Source organism: Plasmodium sp. gorilla clade G2, assembly GCF_900097015.1.
Source record: "Plasmodium sp. gorilla clade G2 genome assembly, chromosome: 14".
Taxonomy (NCBI): Eukaryota; Apicomplexa; class Aconoidasida; order Haemosporida; family Plasmodiidae; genus Plasmodium; species Plasmodium adleri (nom. inval.).
In genome coordinates, this window is record NC_041706.1 from 2465039 (window position 1) to 2483365 (window position 18327).

At 17.5% G+C, this 18327-nt stretch overlaps 5 protein-coding genes across 5 annotated transcripts in view; 2 read left to right on the top strand and 3 right to left on the bottom strand.

Moving 5' to 3' along the window:
* The window catches only part of PADL01_1463800 (conserved Plasmodium membrane protein, unknown function), a gene marked incomplete at both ends in the record, with an annotated part of 4872 nt that extends 1417 nt beyond the window's left edge, over positions 1 to 3455 (bottom strand). Inside the window, 9 exons of the mRNA XM_028684941.1 lie at positions 1 to 97; positions 216 to 332; positions 457 to 585; positions 712 to 805; positions 909 to 1076; positions 1200 to 1382; positions 1567 to 1673; positions 1800 to 3308; positions 3423 to 3455. The exon at positions 1 to 97 is cut by the window's left edge and continues 113 nt beyond it. Coding sequence (XP_028540969.1) covers positions 1 to 97; positions 216 to 332; positions 457 to 585; positions 712 to 805; positions 909 to 1076; positions 1200 to 1382; positions 1567 to 1673; positions 1800 to 3308; positions 3423 to 3455 — 2437 coding nt within the window. The remainder of the gene's footprint in view (positions 98 to 215; positions 333 to 456; positions 586 to 711; positions 806 to 908; positions 1077 to 1199; positions 1383 to 1566; positions 1674 to 1799; positions 3309 to 3422) is intronic.
* Positions 3456 to 5566: 2111 nt separating this feature from the next.
* On the bottom strand, positions 5567 to 7624 carry PADL01_1463900 (YL1 nuclear protein, putative; the record flags this gene model as incomplete). The annotated part of the gene is made up of 1 exon (XM_028684942.1): positions 5567 to 7624. The coding sequence occupies one exon, from the start codon at positions 7622 to 7624 to the stop codon at positions 5567 to 5569; it is 2058 nt and encodes a 685-aa protein (XP_028540970.1).
* A 1570-nt stretch (positions 7625 to 9194) lies between these two features.
* On the top strand, positions 9195 to 11693 carry PADL01_1464000 (conserved Plasmodium protein, unknown function; the record flags this gene model as incomplete). Its single annotated transcript, XM_028684943.1, has 1 exon — positions 9195 to 11693. One exon carries the CDS (start codon positions 9195 to 9197, stop codon positions 11691 to 11693), a length of 2499 nt encoding a protein of 832 aa, XP_028540971.1.
* A 215-nt stretch (positions 11694 to 11908) lies between these two features.
* PADL01_1464100 (zinc finger protein, putative) lies at positions 11909 to 13046 on the bottom strand (the record flags this gene model as incomplete). The annotated part of the gene is made up of 2 exons (XM_028684944.1): positions 11909 to 12873; positions 12995 to 13046. 2 exons carry the CDS (start codon positions 13044 to 13046, stop codon positions 11909 to 11911), a joined length of 1017 nt encoding a protein of 338 aa, XP_028540972.1.
* Positions 13047 to 14418: 1372 nt separating this feature from the next.
* Positions 14419 to 17255, top strand: PADL01_1464200 (conserved Plasmodium protein, unknown function; the record flags this gene model as incomplete). Its single annotated transcript, XM_028684945.1, has 2 exons — positions 14419 to 16697; positions 16817 to 17255. The coding sequence occupies 2 exons, from the start codon at positions 14419 to 14421 to the stop codon at positions 17253 to 17255; spliced, it is 2718 nt and encodes a 905-aa protein (XP_028540973.1).
* Between the last annotated feature and the right edge of the window lie 1072 nt (positions 17256 to 18327).

An 18327-nucleotide genomic window follows, 5' to 3' on the forward strand; every position in this document is an offset into this window, starting at 1 on the left:
AACTGCCATAACTATATAGTTGAAACCATGTTATGTTATCTACTCTTAATAAAAATATCCAGCAAGATAATATAATTAAAAAGCAAAAACACAAGGTCTGATAAATGAAAAAAAATAAAAATATATAATAAAATAAAAGATAAAAAAGAAATACATACATACATAAATATATATATATATATATATATATATATATAATATTTTCTTTTTATTACTTGGAATATAAAATTAATCAAAGATGGACCATTTCCCCACAAAAGGAATAATTGTTCATGTTTGTTTGGGAATGTTGTTTTGTAGAAAAAATAATTTAATGCGGAGGGATATACAGACTATAAAAAGGAAAAATAAGAGAACAAAAAAAAAAAAAAAAATGTATGTAATATATATTATAATATTTACACCAACTTAATAAATATAAAATACTGATTTATATATATATTTTGCATTTCTTACCTCTTGCTTTAATAATTTATAATATGGAGTAACGTCTCTTTTATTCTTATCACATGTCTCAATATGATATTTATTTAATAAATATTTTGATATATCCCTAGGTAACAACTTGGTATCAATTCGGTACAACTAAAAAGAAGAATAAAAAAAAAAAAAAAAAAAAAAAAAATTAATTTGAAAAAAGTAAATAAATCGTTACGATATATATATATATATATAGCAAATATTATATATGTATTCCTTTTATTTTCTTACATAAACAAAAAGAGATATAAGTCCTATGATACATATAAGTGATAATACATTTAAAAATATAACTTCCGCCTTTAATCTTATATTATAAAATGGTCTACATAAAAATATATATATATATATTTATTTATTTATTTATATTCATGTATTTATTTTTATTTTTATTTTTTTAATTTGTCCTTTTTTCCTAATTTGTTTACCTCAAAGAAATACATACAAAAATTAAAAATAGAATTACAGCGTTTGGTATTTTAATTAGTTTCACATTATATTTCAATAATGATGCTCTCATGTATTCAAAATAATAATATCCATTGGGATCTAATCCAGGTATACTTATAGCATCAACATTTTCAGAAAAGTCATATCTGTATAATATATAAATATATAAATATATATGAACATTATATAGTATGATATATCTAAAGGAATATATATATATATATATATATTTATTTATTTATTTATCATATATACATATATATATTTACCTGTGAGCTAAATACTTTGAATTCCTCACATTTCGAAAGAAAAAGAAATAATTTCGAAAACATTTTCTTTGAGATTCTTTTACTTCTTTTGCTACACTAGAAACATCAGAATTGTCTGATTCGGAAAACCATTTTAATATTGTTCTTGTCACAAAATGGATGCTTACTATGAAAATGGAATAGCTTTGAAAAAAAAAAAAAAAAAAAAAAAAAAGTAAAATAAATTTAAAGTAAAATAATCAAAAATAAATATATACATAAATATACACATATATTAATACTCTTAATAATATATATTACTATCTAATAATATAAAAAAAATAACATAACATAATCTTTAAATTTTATAATATTATTTTTTTTTTACCATATTAAAAAGTTCATGGATATAAATAAAATTTTCTCAAATATGACTTCTAACAAAGGTTCAACGTTATGTAGAACTCCATCTATATTTCTATGTCTTGGTAATATCTAAAAGGTAGAATATATGTATATATATATATATATATGCATATATTACCATATATTATTAAATAATATATATTTAGCATCTATTTTATTTTTTTATTTATTTATTTTTTTTTTTTTTTGACTTACGTCGTTAAAAATAACTTCATCTAGCGCTTCAGCTATGTTAGTTTGTAGTATTCCCCATATGGTAAGATTAATTATTGTTATTAGAGATATTTGTCTAAATGCTGTATTTAAAAGATCTTTTCTAAATTGATCTTTTGAATTTCTCACCTTTTTCTCAATAAAATATACAATGTTTTGTATAATTAAACTGAAGAATAGAGTAAATAATACTATAAATAAGAATGCGCTGTTTTTTTTCTTTTCATAATTCCATAACATTTCTTTTGCTTTTTCATCTACACTACAGAGTTCTGGTCCGAATGATTCATAATTACAATTCTTAATAATTAATTTTTGATTTTCAAATGTTTCATGTATATTAGATTTTATTCCTAAAAATGATTTAATATTTTTAACTAGATCATCAACATCAAAAATTTCTTTAATATTATTTTTTCTTAAATATAAATTTTTATTTTTAATAGCATTGTAGACATGTTCATTTATATCATTTTGTTTATTATTTTTTTTCTCTATATCTTTTGATATGAAACTTTGTATATGATTATTATCTTCAATGTTATTATTTGAATTATTATATGTTTGTTCTGATGAATTGTCATTCTTTTGATTATAAAAATTATTATTGTATTGATGATTATTTTGATTTTCATTAAATTGATTATTTGTTTGTATAATATTATTTTTATCATTTTCTACATTATGATTTTCTTTATTTATATGTTCTTTTATATTTTGATTTATATTTTGGTTGTTATTATATCCGAAATAATTTTTTACCAAATCAATTTTTTTATAAAAATCAATACTATTTAGTATGTTTGTAAAATTCATATTAGTATATCCATTATTTTTTTTTTCTTCATTATTTTTTGAATTATATGCATATTCATGTTCATCTTTATGTTCATCTTGATGTTCATGTTCATATACATTTTCATATTCATTTGCATGTCCATACTCATTTCCATTTTTATGATCATGTTTTCTTATAAATTTTTCATGATGAGTATTATTAAATTGATTTTTTATTTTATCTTTATTATATAATAAATCATTTGTATTTACATTATCTGTATATTTGTTATTAATACTTTTATTAGGTTGATAATAATTTTCTTTTGGTTCCTCTTTTTTATTTATAACATTGTTCATATAGGTTTCTTCTTCTTCTTCTTCTTTTTCTTCTCTTTCTTTTTTTTCAAAACCTTGTGGGTTATTCCCCAAAGGATAAATATTATTACCATTTTTTACAGCTTGTTGAAATTTTTTTAATTTATTTTCTTCCTTTTGCTTTTTTCTAATTGTTTTGTCAATCTTTTTTTGAAATGATAATAAACTTTTCAACTTGTCTAAGTTTGAGAAATCATCATTTCCTTCTAACAAAATACGATAATTCAACTTTTCATGAAGCGACACCTCATTTTCTATTTTTTTTTCGTGAAACCTTAAAATTTTGTTGAAAAAATTATTCTCATTAATAACAAGTAAAGGATTATTTAAGAAAATCTAAAAAAATAAAAAATAAAATAAATAAATAAATAAATATATAAATATATATATATATATATATATATATATATATATATATATATATTTTTATTTTTATATTTTCTATCTAACACATAACAAAATTTGAAGATACAACATCAGCATATTCTAGATCCTGTTAAATAAAAAAAAAATATGTATATGTGTATATATATATATATATTATAATTATATTTTTTATTTTCGTTCCTAGTTTGGGATTATATAAAAATATTTTTCTAACCTTATAAATATGATTGTTGTGTTTTCTTTAAATAGTAAATTACCATTTATTTTCTATTATAACATCAATATTTAAAATTTGACATGTTTTTTTTTTTTTTTTTTTTTTTTTTTCTATAAAAAAAGGAAACATATATAATATTTATATGGACATATAAATTTTTATCTTCCCATTAGTGTTTCTTTTCCATAAATATTATAGATGTTTTATTTTGATATATTCTGAATATGTATTAAATATGCAACTTTATATATATATATATATATATATATATATGTATATATATTTATGATACCTTTTTATTGATCCTAATGTATAATTCAAAAAATAAAATAAAATAAAATAATAAATGAATAATAAAATAAAAATAACTAAAGTATTTAAAATCTAATAAACCCTATAAATATTATCGACCATAAATATGATCATATTAAATAACTTTGTATCCTTTTTTATAATATCTTTCTGCTGTCTTCCTTTCTTTCTTTTTTTTATTTTTTAATTCTTTATATATATTTAAATGAATAAAGCTTTAATTATTAATTATTGTAATAATTTTAATGTCATGTATAATGTATTAAAAAAATTATAAAATTTTTCGTTTTTTTATTCTTGATATAAAAATAAAATTATAGTAACGGGGGAAATGAGAAAATAATAATTCAATACTTTAATGTTATTTGTACTCTAAAGGAGTTTCATAATATGTGGTTATATTTTATATAAATATAAAAAGGTAATTATGAAATTTTATGTACCGTTACAAAATGTAATATAAATATTCAACCATTATTATATGGTATTAACTAGAAAAAAAAAAAAAAAAAAAAAAAAGACAATAATATGAAAAAAATTAAAATGATAATAAAAGAAAAATTATACAATATGTCTTTCTGATTTAAATGAATTTTATTTCATTTTATGGTATCATATTTTTTTTTTTTTTTTTTTTTTTTTTTTTTTTTACACACCCAAATCACATACATATAGAAGGCAACTTGGTGCACAAAAAAAAAAAATATAATAAAATAAAAAAAATAATAATAAAAAAACAGATGATTATAAAAATAATAAAATATATGAAAAATATAAAAATTATATTAATTAGTATATTATAAATATGACAATTTAAAGAATTAATCCATGATTTATAAAAAAAAAATTATGATTTAAATTTTTTCTTTTTTTTTTTTTTTATTTGGTGTTATTTATAATTCTTTCTTTTTGAGGATTATGTTCTTTTCTATAGTTTAGACAAAAATAATAAGAATAAAAAGAAAGATAATACAGTATATAAAACAAATTAATTGTGTATTCTAATATTCAAAACAGTTTCATAAAATATTATATTATTTTATTTTTTGTACTTGATTTTATAATTTTTTTGTTTATTTATAATACAATTTATAAGGGAATATTTATACAAAAAAAAGGGGAAAAAAAGAAAAATAAAAAGAAAAATTAATTGAAAAAAAAAAAAAAAAAAAATATATATATATATATATATATATATATATATATATATATATATAATTTAATAAATAATAATAAAATATATACCTTCAAAATATTATGAAAAAGTATAATCGGAATATATATATATATATATATAAACATGTTAAAAATAAAACAAGGAATACAATAAATGTAGAAAACATTACTATTTTTTTGTATAATTTGTAGAAGTAAATAAAATAATTATTGATATTTAAAAAACAAATATGTAAAATTAAGCCAGAAACAAATACAAAGTCGACAAATTTTGTACGATTATACATATATATATATACATACATACATATGTATGTATGTATGTATGTATGTATGTTATATATGTATGTATAATTTTTTTTTTAAACATTATTATTTTTATAAAATATTTACTTTAAAACAATTATATTTAAAGCATTTGTTATTTTAAAAAAATATTAAAATTAAAAACAACATGAGATTTTATAAACAATTTAAATTTTTTTTTTTTTTTGAGTATTTTTTAATGTTTAACATTATTATTACAAGGCATATCATTAGAAGTATTATAATTATTATTACTATTTATATATTGTTCTATTTCTGTTAATTTATTTTTGAAATGTTTGACTGTTAGACATATATCCTTATTTAAATTATTGTATGATATTTGATGATAATATAAACGTAAGGTTTTAAATGCCTGTGCATTATTGTAATATTGTTGTGTTAAGGGATCAAAATATTTACCTTCCAAATTGGTTATAGCACAAATTTTTTGTTTTTTTTGTTTTTTATTTTTAAATTCGTTTATTTCATCTTTTTGATCATTAAAATTACTATAAATATTTAGCTCATTTTCATTGGTCACAATATAATATTGTTTCTCTTCATAATCTGGAATAGTTAAAGTTGTCTTTCTGTTTATTTCTTGATTTAATACATTTGAATTATTTTTATTCTCATCATAAATATTTTGATTATTTGAAGTAGAATTTATTATATTATTTTTATTTTTATTTAAATTATCAAAATTAATATCATCTATTTGATTTAAATATTGTATATTTAAATCTTCACATTGGTCTAAATTCTCCAAGTTCATTGGATTTAAGATAAGTTCATCTTTTTTTTCATCTTTTGTATTATCATTAGAATTTTGATTTGACAAAATTTCCTTCTCATCATAATTACTTTGATGTTCTTTATTATCTAAAATTATTTGGGGGTGAATGTTCATTGATAAAGTAGAATTTTTTTTTTGATTATTTATGTTTTCTTTATGATTATTATATAATTCATGTTCAACCTTTACTGTTTGGTTGTTATTAATTATATTAACATTTATTTCTTTTTTTACTTGATTCATTATATCATTATTTATTGTTGTATTTTCATTATATGTGTAATAATCATATAAATCTTGTGGATATGTTAATTTTTCATTCGTTGGAATTGTTTTATCTTTTGAATATTTAAAACTAATAAATACATTTTGTGGTTTATAATGCATTACTTTTTTATTTTCTACATATTTTTTTTTTTCTTCTTCCCATGCTTGTAATTGTAATAAAGATTGAATATTATATTGTTCTGTAATTTTGGCTTCTTCTAATCTTTCTTCTCTTGTCATTTCTCTTTGCATACTTTTTTTTTCTCTTCTTCTTGCACCAAATTTTTTAAAACGATTTTCTTTTTTTATTTTTCTCATTTCAAAAACTTTTTCCATATATTCCGTTTTCCTTCTTGTTGTATCTCTCGTAGATCTATTTAGGTATAAATAAGCTTGTTCTAATTTTTTTTTTTTCTTCAATCTTCTTTCTTCTTTTAATTGTTCTTTTGTTTTTATTACTTGTTCTTTTTGTTCTTCTGTAACATCCTCTTCCGATTTTTTTAAATTATTAGGAATTAGTTCCTTATTTTTTTTTAGTTCATTTTGTTTTTGTTTCATTAAATGGTATTTCATTATTTTGTTTTGTTTTTCTTTTTTTAATTTTTCTATATATGCAAAACTTTTTTTTTTATTATTTTGCCTTTCTTCATATTCAATAGGACGTCTACCAGCGCCATGTTTATTCTGTTCGTCTTCTTCAACTTCATCTTCTTCGTCTTCATCAATATCTTCATCATCATCAAAATCTGAGTCTGTAATATCAATATATTCATCTTCTCCTTCTGAATTAACATATTCTTCATCTATTTCTTCTTCCTCCCATATGCTATCATTCCAAAATTGTTCATCTTTTTCTAAGTCTTCTCCTATTAGTTTTTTCATATTCTTACCTCGATTTTTTCGTTGAGGTAACTCGAGCGCTATACCATAATTTTTTAGTTCATAATCTTCATCTTCTTCTGAGTCTTCTTCCTCAGAATCATTCTCACCTGTTTGGTTATCACCCGATTCGTTTTCTTCCGATACATTTTGAAGAAACTCATTCTCACTTGACTCCTCTACATTCATTTCAGATTCTTCTTCAGTTTCATCTTGTTCTTCATTAATTTTATCATAACTAATATTATTCGTTTCATTTTCTAGAACAAAACTTATGCTTTTACCTCCTTTTCCTCTTTTTTTTGTCATTTTATTTGTATTTTATTTTTTTCTGATTCAACTCAAATAAATATATGTTTGAACTATCAACACCACTCACAAGGAAAAAAAAATAAAATAAAAATAAATAAATAATATAGAAAAAAGGAAAAAAAGGTTACTTTTGTGATAAATATGTGTTTGTATAATAATATAAGTTTATGAATATGCATATATAATACAAATATATTTTACTGATATTATTATTTCTTTTTTTTTTTTTTATAATAATCAAAAAAAAAGTTATTTTAAATCATTTCTCCTTAAATATTATTAAAAATAAAAAAAAAGTTATATATATATATATATATATATATATACATATATATTTATTCCCCACCCCCCAGTTTTGTTACATCTTCTATAATTTTTGAAAACATCAAAAAAAAAAAAATAAAAAAAGATATATAAATAAAAATATTTATTCGATTATATACATTTATTATAATAATGTTATATAAAATTATTATTATATATATTTTAACATTATCATGTTTATATATTAAAATTATTTGTGTTATTTTATATCCCCTTTATTTCTAGGTTGAACTATTTTTTTATTTAATACTTTTAAAAACATATTAATATATTTTTTTTATTCTTTTTGTTAAGTATTTATTATTAATAATTATTGTATTATAATATATTATATTATATTTATTAATTTATATTATATTATTTATTTTTTCTTTTTTTTTCTATTATTTATTAATTTATTATTTTTAAATTCTACTATATTTGCTATAAATTTTTCTTATACTTATATGGGGGTAATACCTTATACCTAAATTTTTTTTTTTTCTTCTATTTTGTATTTATTACAATTTTTTTTTAAGTCTGATCTATTTCTCAATATATAAAAAGAACAATATATTTTTTTTGTATATAAATTTTTAATTGTCCTTAAGGAATGTACATATTATATTTATATATATATTATACAATATATTATTATATATATGTATACTATACATATATATATATATAATATTCATAATATATAGTGTTAAGTTGTATTCTAAATATTGTATATATTATATTTATATATAATAAATATAGGATGTGTTAATCATTAAAATTTATTATCTATGATGAAGAATTATATTAAAAAAAAAAATAAAAAATAAAAGATTTATGTAAAAATTAAGCATTAAAAGAAAAAAAAAAAAAAAATCAAAGGATTAAAAAAAAAAAAAAAAAAATACAATACAAAAAAAAAAATATATATATAATATTATAGGGAAGAAAATAAAAAAATATATATAAAATTTTTGTTAATTATATTAATATGGAAATGATGAATATAGTTCAAGTGCAAACAAGCCATAAATAAAAATTAAATTAAATTAATAGAAAAAAATTATAAATGTCATAAAATAAGAATATATAAATATATATATATATATATGAACAAAACAAATAAAATACATATATACATACATATATGTATGTATAGATGTGAATCACGTTTGGTTTTATAACAATAGATTTATATAAAAACATTTATATATATATATATATATATATAATATATTATGAAAATTGTAAAAGCTTGAAAGTTATGAAAAATTGTCTTTTTTTCACGTATAAGTATAAACAAAATGGTGTTTCATTCTTTAAATCATTTTTGAATTTTTCCAAATTTTCTGGTGAAATATGTTGTAGAAATATTCACATTCAATTAAACTTAAGAAAAAAAAAAAATGTACAAAGAAAAAATAATGGTTATAATAGTTATACTACAACATGTATAGATTATGTTCAAAATAAAGGAATGTCTGATATTATTTTAAAGGACAAGAATACTTATTTCGCACATGGATATATAAATAATGAATTATATAATAATGATATAGATAAAAACAAAATTATATTAAATAATAATAATAATAAAATACATTCTGTTTTTGTTCAGTCATTAAAAAATTATAATTTGTTTAATATATATTTGGATAAAATAAGAAAATATAATTGTCATAATAATAAGGGCATGAAAAAAAAGATAATCAATATTAATAGCATAAAATATTTTGACAATTATATTTTCTTATACAATATAGATGCCTTACTCATATATGCAACACACAAATTTCATATGTTTTTAAAAGAAAAAAATAAAAAAGGATCTCATTCTTTATCAAATATATTTAATATTTACATAGAACACTTTATAAATATTTTTATACAATTTAATATTATTTTAGAAGATTTTTTTTTATTTAAAAGAGAAAGGAATTATGAGGAATATTTTAATAATATATTGGATATATATATAAAATATAATCCACATATTTTAATGATAAGACAAAAAAATAAAAAAAAGGATGATAAAATAATATACCACAATACATATTATAATGAAGACTTCTTTATAAAGGTTTTAAAAATAATTAAAATATTCAATCAGTTTAAATTCTTTAGTAAATTGAAAAATATTGACATTAATTATTATTTACAAAAATTAACAAAGAATTCATATTGTCCTAATATATTGTATCCTATCAAAAATAATACAAATAACGATACTAAATATCTAACTACAAATAAGAGAGATGAAAATGAAGTGTTCTATGAATGTATGAATTCTTCTGATGAAACTGATTGTATAAGTAAGGAGAATTATAATTTCTTAAAATGTTTAAAAATTTTTGATGAGAATATTATGAATGAAATTGGATTAGAAGAATACTTCAAAAATAAAAGTCAAGAAGAACACATAAAAAGGATGAAAAAAAAAAATAATAATAGGGATAATATTAATAATATTGATAATGTAGATGTTATATTTAAAGAACAAACAATTGAAGGTACACATATGGTTAATAAGAAAAATGAATTATATATAAATCAGAATGATAATGATGATAATATTATTCTTCATTTAAAATATATGAGATCTTTTAGTTCTATCTTAAAATGTTTGATAAAATATTTAAATGAAGATGGTATATCCAAATTATTTATGTATTGTACTAATTTATTCGATAAAAACATGGATAAAGATATTATATCTTTTTATAAAAGTATGTATGAGCACGTTAAAAAAATGAACAAAATTAGTAATAAAAACATTGCTTATATATTAAATGGTTGTAATTTTTATTTACCTTCTGAAAATATAAATTTAATAAAATATATATCAAATGATATATTAAAAAATACTAGAGTTATTTATTATAAGGAAAACAAAAAAACATTTAAAAATATAAATAATATTGTACCATCACATTTAGAAAATATCATATATACATTTTCAAAAAATCGATATAAGGATAAAAAAATGTTTTCTTTATTTAGTCAAGTTATAAAAGAAAAATGTCAAGGTTTTTCTTGTATTACTACTATAAATATATTATATAGTTTTGCTAATTTAAATTATGAAGAACTTGTATTTGATATACTTTATCAAAAAATCAAAACTTTTGATTTTATATCATTTATGATGTGTAAAGGATTAAATATAATTAAATTAATAAATACCTTATTATTAATAGAAAATAGACATTTTCATAAAAATCAAATAAAAAAAATGTATCCTTTTATATTAACGCATACTCAAATTAATACATTATGTAAAGAAACAAAGATATTAGAGGATTACAAAAATAATAGTTCCTTTAAAAATGATAATACACAAATAATAGAAGAAAAAAAAGATATAATACCAACAAACGACATATATCTAATAACAGATAAAATGATATATAAAACACTGCTCGTTTCATTATTATATGAAAAAAAATGTTTTAAATATTTAGATAATAATATATGTGAAAATAGAATTGTAGATATATATAAAAAATTAATAAGGCTAAATATAATTTGTGTAAAGGACAAAAATGATTTAATTATTTTAAAGAATATCTTAAAAAAGAATTATGGAAATTTAAATATTAACGAATTTGATAAATATTTTGTTTTTTCATTTATTAATGCAAATATGAATAAAATAAACATTCATAAATTAATCTATACATTGCAACAATATAGTAAATTAATTAATGAAATGAATATAATAAATGAAAGTACAAAAAAAAAAAAAAAAAAAAAATTCATATAAATTATTAATTAAATATATACACATATATATATATATATATATATTATATATACATATTTATTTTTTTGTGGTGAGAATATTTTTTTAATTTTTAGTAACATAAAAAAAAAAAAAAATAACAAGAGACTCTTTTATTTGTTATAATTAGATATTTATTCATTATATATATATATATATATATATAATTTATACATATGTATAATATATTCCTACATTTATGTGTCCATGTCAAAGTACTTGTTCAAGTACTGAGTATAATCTTCTTCTTCACTTGAATAGAAATTATAGTCATCAAAGTTTTCTTCTACATTATTATCTAGTTTGTTATCCCCATTTTGAGTATCATTATTATTTTTCAAATCTTCATCTTTTATTGTTTGTTGAGATGATTTAATATCTTGATTATTGGCATTTGCGTTATTTGTAAGATCATTATTATTATGAACATTTTGGTTATTAGGATTATCCATATATGATTTTAAATTATTGTTTTGGTTGTTTTTTGCTATATTTATTAATTTAAAAAAGCTATCTGCTTTATTATATTTAAAGTCTAACTTAATAATATCTATAATACCATTAATAAACCATGGATAATTATTTTTTTTTATTAAATTATCTATATTTATTTTATGATCGGTATTATCAAAAGTATGATATTTATGAATTAATAATTCCATTAAATAATTTTTATTATTATAAAGAAATCTAATTTTATCGTCTTTTGTTAGAACATTATCTACTTCTTTATTATATTCATCTGCATTATTAATACTATTATCAATTTTTACATGTTTAAATTTACATGCAGGATTATGACATGAATTATATATAACATTATTACGACAATAAAATAGTTCATAATCATGAGAAAAGATACAATTTTGTTTATGACATGTACCTTTAACTAAAAATTTACATAATTTGGATATTTTATATATAGGAATAACATCATGTGAATAAGTACATTTATCATTATGTATACATTTTCCTTTCTTAAAAAAAAATTTACATGTTTCTTTTTTTGGTTCATACTTAAAATTATCAAAAGTGTTTTCTGTCTTGTTAATTTTTTTATTTTTTATCTTTTTATTTATATCAGGACTTATATCTACATTTTTTTTTTTCTTCTTTTTCTTCTTTTTTTTAAACCCAACAAGAGCATTCTTGGTTGTATTCCCTATAAAACAAAAATGCAACATATATATAAATATAAATATATATATATATATATATTATATATTATGTATATATGTATTTGTATATATATATGTAATAATATTTTCCATTTTGTAGTATACCTGTTATGTCAGATATTTTTTCTAAAATGGCCTTGTCGTTTATTTTTTCCATCAAGTAATAATATTATAATATATATTATTATATATATATAATATTTTATATTTAAAAAAAAAGGATAAAAAAAAAAAATTACTACAATAAATATTTTTCAAAGTATAAATTATATATATATAATATTATGTTAACATTCATTTTTTAATTATTTATATAAAACATATTTTATAAAAAATAAATATATTTGCTATATATATTTTGTATATTAAAATATATAATAAGAAGAATTACTGATCAATGTTTTTATTTTATTTTTTAATCTATATTTTAGTTATTATTATATATTTTTGATACCATTTCTTTGGGCATAATTTATTAAGATTTTATTTTACATATTTTATATGAAATATATGTTCTAAATATTGTATTAAAATATATCATATATATAAAAAAATAATTTAGTTATGATGTATAAAAATAAAAAGCGTATAAAAAAAAATATATATGTATATAATATATATAAAAGATTGAATATATTATATATATAATTATATATTTGATATATTATGAAAAAATATAGAATATATTTACAATGTGGGTCATTTATTATATACTTTTTATATAATATTTTATTGTACTGTATTTTATTTTATTATTATTATTTTTTACAACGTTATTTTTAAGCTAATAAATAAAAACAATTTTATGTAAAAATATACATGTTACTTAAATTTTTTCCTTTAAAAAATTTTTTTTTTTATATATATATATTTAAAAAAAATAAAATAAATAAAATAAGATTTGTTTGTATAACGTATTATAAGTTAACAAATATTTTATCCTATATATTAAAAAAAATTATAATAATAAATTAAATATATTTATTTTACCATACATTTTATTATAATTTATTATAATTAAGGGTTTCTTCTATAATTATTTTGGTATGTCTTTCAAATATATATATATATATATATATATATATATATATATATATTGATATTATCTGTGCTCTTAAATAAATTCATAAAAATTTTTAAATATTGTATTTCTTTTTTAATATACAAATGATATCCTGAGTAAAATGTATAACTGTCCTTATTCTTTTTTCTTATTCTTTTTTCCTTTTCTTGGTATTTTCTACATGGTCCTTTTAACACACTATGAATTAAAATTCTTTCTTTTTTATTAAGACATAATAGGCATATAATACATATATATATATATATATATATATATATATATATATATATATATATATATGTATTATTTTTTCTTGTCTATATATTCAAAAATAAAGAAACATAATTAAATATATAATATATATTATATTATAAATGTAATAAAAAAAAAAAAAAAAAAAAAAAAGGAAAAATAAAAGTTCCATTAAAATTATAATAAATAAATAAATATAATAAAGAACATTAAAATGTTAAGAAAAAAAAATGAAGTTACTAAAATAGGTGCTGCGGTTAAAGATCCAATAAATGTAAAATCTTACACAAAAGAGAATAAAATAAACAATATAAATAATAATAAACCAATTGATAATAAGAAGAAAAAAAAGAAAAAGAAAAAAGTAACACAAGATAAGATCCAAAAAGAAGAACATGTCGAAATAACTGAAAAAAAAGAATTAGTAGAAAATTATAAAATAAATACATATGACGAAAGTGACAACAAAATATCAAGTCATATTGTATTAAATATTAAAATAAAAGAAGAAGAAAAATTAAATGAATTTCTAAAAAAGTATTATAATGATAAATACAATCCACTATTTTATATTGAATTTGATATAGATGTATGTATTTATAACATTTTTTTCACGTTATCTAATTCTAAGGGTTTATGTATGAATAATAAAAATGATTACATGTTGTTGAGAAAAAAACAATCCATTTATTTTTATAACATATTAAATTGTAAATGTTTAAATACTATATTATATTACTTGAAAGAATTTTTTAAGGACTATCAAATGGATGATTTTGAAAATGTTTGTGAAACATTACAGTTAACTTATTTTTTTTTCTTTCTTTTATGGAAAGATACTCATGAATTATATAACAATATAATAAAAAAGTTTTGTTTAGATTCATTTAAAATTATATTTATGTTTAAATATTATTTATACGAAAAATATATAAGCTACAAAAATAAATGTATCTTAAATAAATTTGTGTTATTAAATAAAATAGAGAATGAAAATTATCATAATGATTTTTTTTCATTTGAAAACAAACTAATTTGTAATTTGTCATGTAACAATGAATTTATATTTGAACATTTGAGTATCAAAATATATTCTCCTGTAAATTTGGAGAAAAGGTATTTTATGAGTATACTTATAAAAAATAAGTCCTATGAATATATAAATGATATGTTATTTTTGGAGTTATTCAAAGTACATATAATAACAAATTCTAATATTAATGATAAAGATAAATTAATTAATACACCGAATGATATATCAAATATTTGTCATAACACAATTTGTGGTGATGTAAATGGAACTATAATATCATCATTTAATTTAGGAGATAGTTCAAGTGTGTTATTACTAAATGATTATAAAAAAAGTATATTTGAGTTAGATGAAAAGAATAATAATTTTAAATATGAGTACATTGTTGAAATGCCTGATTATCTTTATGACCATGATGAGGTGGATGTATGTTTTATAGAATATAAGAATAATGTAAAATATAGGCATTTGTGTGAAGCTGAAATTTTGTTACACACAAAAAATGAAACATTATTTGTTTACCCTAATATGATAAAAACATACAATGGAATGGATACAAATGAATATAAAGAAGAAAATAAAAGAGAAGGATATTTAATTTCACCAAATGTAGAAGAAATAAATATAATTAGTACTACTGTAGAAAATAAACATGACATTATAACAACAATGAATGATAATATTTGTTTAAATACAAATGTGGATGATAATAAAAAGATACAAATGGGGAAGGATAATGAAAATTTAGAAAATAACAATAATATTAATATTAAAATTAATAATATGAATAATAATTGTTATATAAATAGTCTCAATAGTTTAAACCTAAATGATGAATATGAATCAAGCCTCTTATATAATGAACGTTTAATTAATAATAATGAAATAAATGTATGGAAGGTTCAAAATAAAAAATTCAAATTAAATAATAAGACATATTTAAAAATATATTCAAAAAGAATAGGAAATTACTATATTAATTTAAATAATATTAACAATATTCCTTATAAAAATTGGAGTATTGAATTTAAGGATAATATCATAATAATAAAAATAAGAAATAAAATGGATATAGAATTTGTATTTCATATAACGAGTTATGGTATATTACTTATAGATAACAAGATAGATATTTTAAAAGATTTATATAATATCTTTTTGGATGTCCCAATGTTACTTTTATTAATGAAAAAAAAGGGAATAAACTTTTTGATTACTAATATAGAAATACAGAAAATTATGAGTGAAAAATATTTTGTAGAAATAGACAAAACAGAGCAAAATATAATTCATGATATCTTATTATCTTTTAAATTTATGAATTTTTATTCATCTAATGAAAAATTAGATAACTCAAGAATGGTAATCAAATTAAAGATGAATGAAACATGTATTGTGAACAAATTAGGTGGTATATTAAACGAACCTATAGATATAATTTATGAAAAGACACACTGCAGGTAATAAAAATATAATAAATTCAAACAAATTTGTGTTATAACAATAATATTAAAAATATATATATATATATATATATATATATATATATATTTATATGTATGTATGTATTTCTTTTCAGAATATACATTACTGAAATGAATGAATATCAAAAGAAGCTTAAGAAGCATTTAATAAAACATAAGTCTTTATTATTTTGCTTATTCGAATTATGCGAATACATATATTTGTTTCATGATAAAAAAGAAAAAATAATAATAAGTGAAAATAATAAACACGAAAAAAATATACAGGATCGAGAAGATGATAATGAGGAAGATAATAAAAATGATATAAAATATTTACAAAATTTATTAATTAATATATTTAATTATAATAACATTAAAAAAATTAAAAATGTAACAAAAGAAAATGATAACAATATTAATTATACAATACCAAATGAAAATATTAACATAATAGAGGATCAATATAATGATATCCTCAAATTTAATGAGATGACATATCATTTATATTTATTCTTAAAACTCACCAAAATGGTTTTATTAACAAATATATAAATATAAAATAATATAAATATATATATATATATATATATATATATATATATAAATATCTTTATTTATATATTAAATTTATCCATTTCCTTTTTATAAATTAAAAGGTTATTTCTGCAGCCCTCAGTGCGTCCTTCTAAAAAATAAAAAAATAAAATTAATAAACATTATATAGTATCTATCATATATTCATATACATTTATTTGAAAATATTTATATAAATATATAATATTACATAGGTATGTGCTTTTTCTTGGTTTAATTGTTTCACTCTTCTTTTGTGTTTTTTTGATTTTTCGTGTTGTATTTTTGCATCGTTATTTATAAAATAAATATCACAAGCGAAGCACTTAAATTGTCCTATATTGAAAAAAAAAAAAAAAACAAAATAAATAAAATAAAATACAACTACATATGATATATGTGATATATATATATATATAAAAGAAAAAATAGTTCAAAACTTAAAATAAGGACATTATAAATAATCTGATACATGTTTTGATATATATGTAATATTTATATATTTTTTTGATTAAATTACCGCATCCTTTTTTATTTTCATCCAAAGGAAGTTCTGGTTCATTGAAGTAATCGTTATATACTACAAAAAAGGAAAAGTAAAAGAAGAAAAAAAACAAAATAAAGAAAGATAAAGAAAAAAAAAAAAAAAAAAGTATACTAAAATATAATATATATATATATATATATATATATAGACATTACATACATATAGTTTCATATATAAATATAAAAATAACTAATATATTATATATAAATGATTGGTTTCTGTTTTAATAAGAAAAATAACAATTTTTTTTTTGAATTACCTTGATCGTAGTCTCTTTTCCTTTTCCTTGTTTTTAGTATTTTACTCTTTATAGTATTACGTGGATTTTTCTTTTTTCTTGTTGATAATGCCACTAAAAAGATAAAATATATAAACACACACATAAATATTATATATATATATATATATATATATATATATATATAGTATAAATTAATAAATTATTAATATAGAATTCTTTAATTTCTTTTCGAGTCAAGGATTCATAATATATTAAGATTTTCA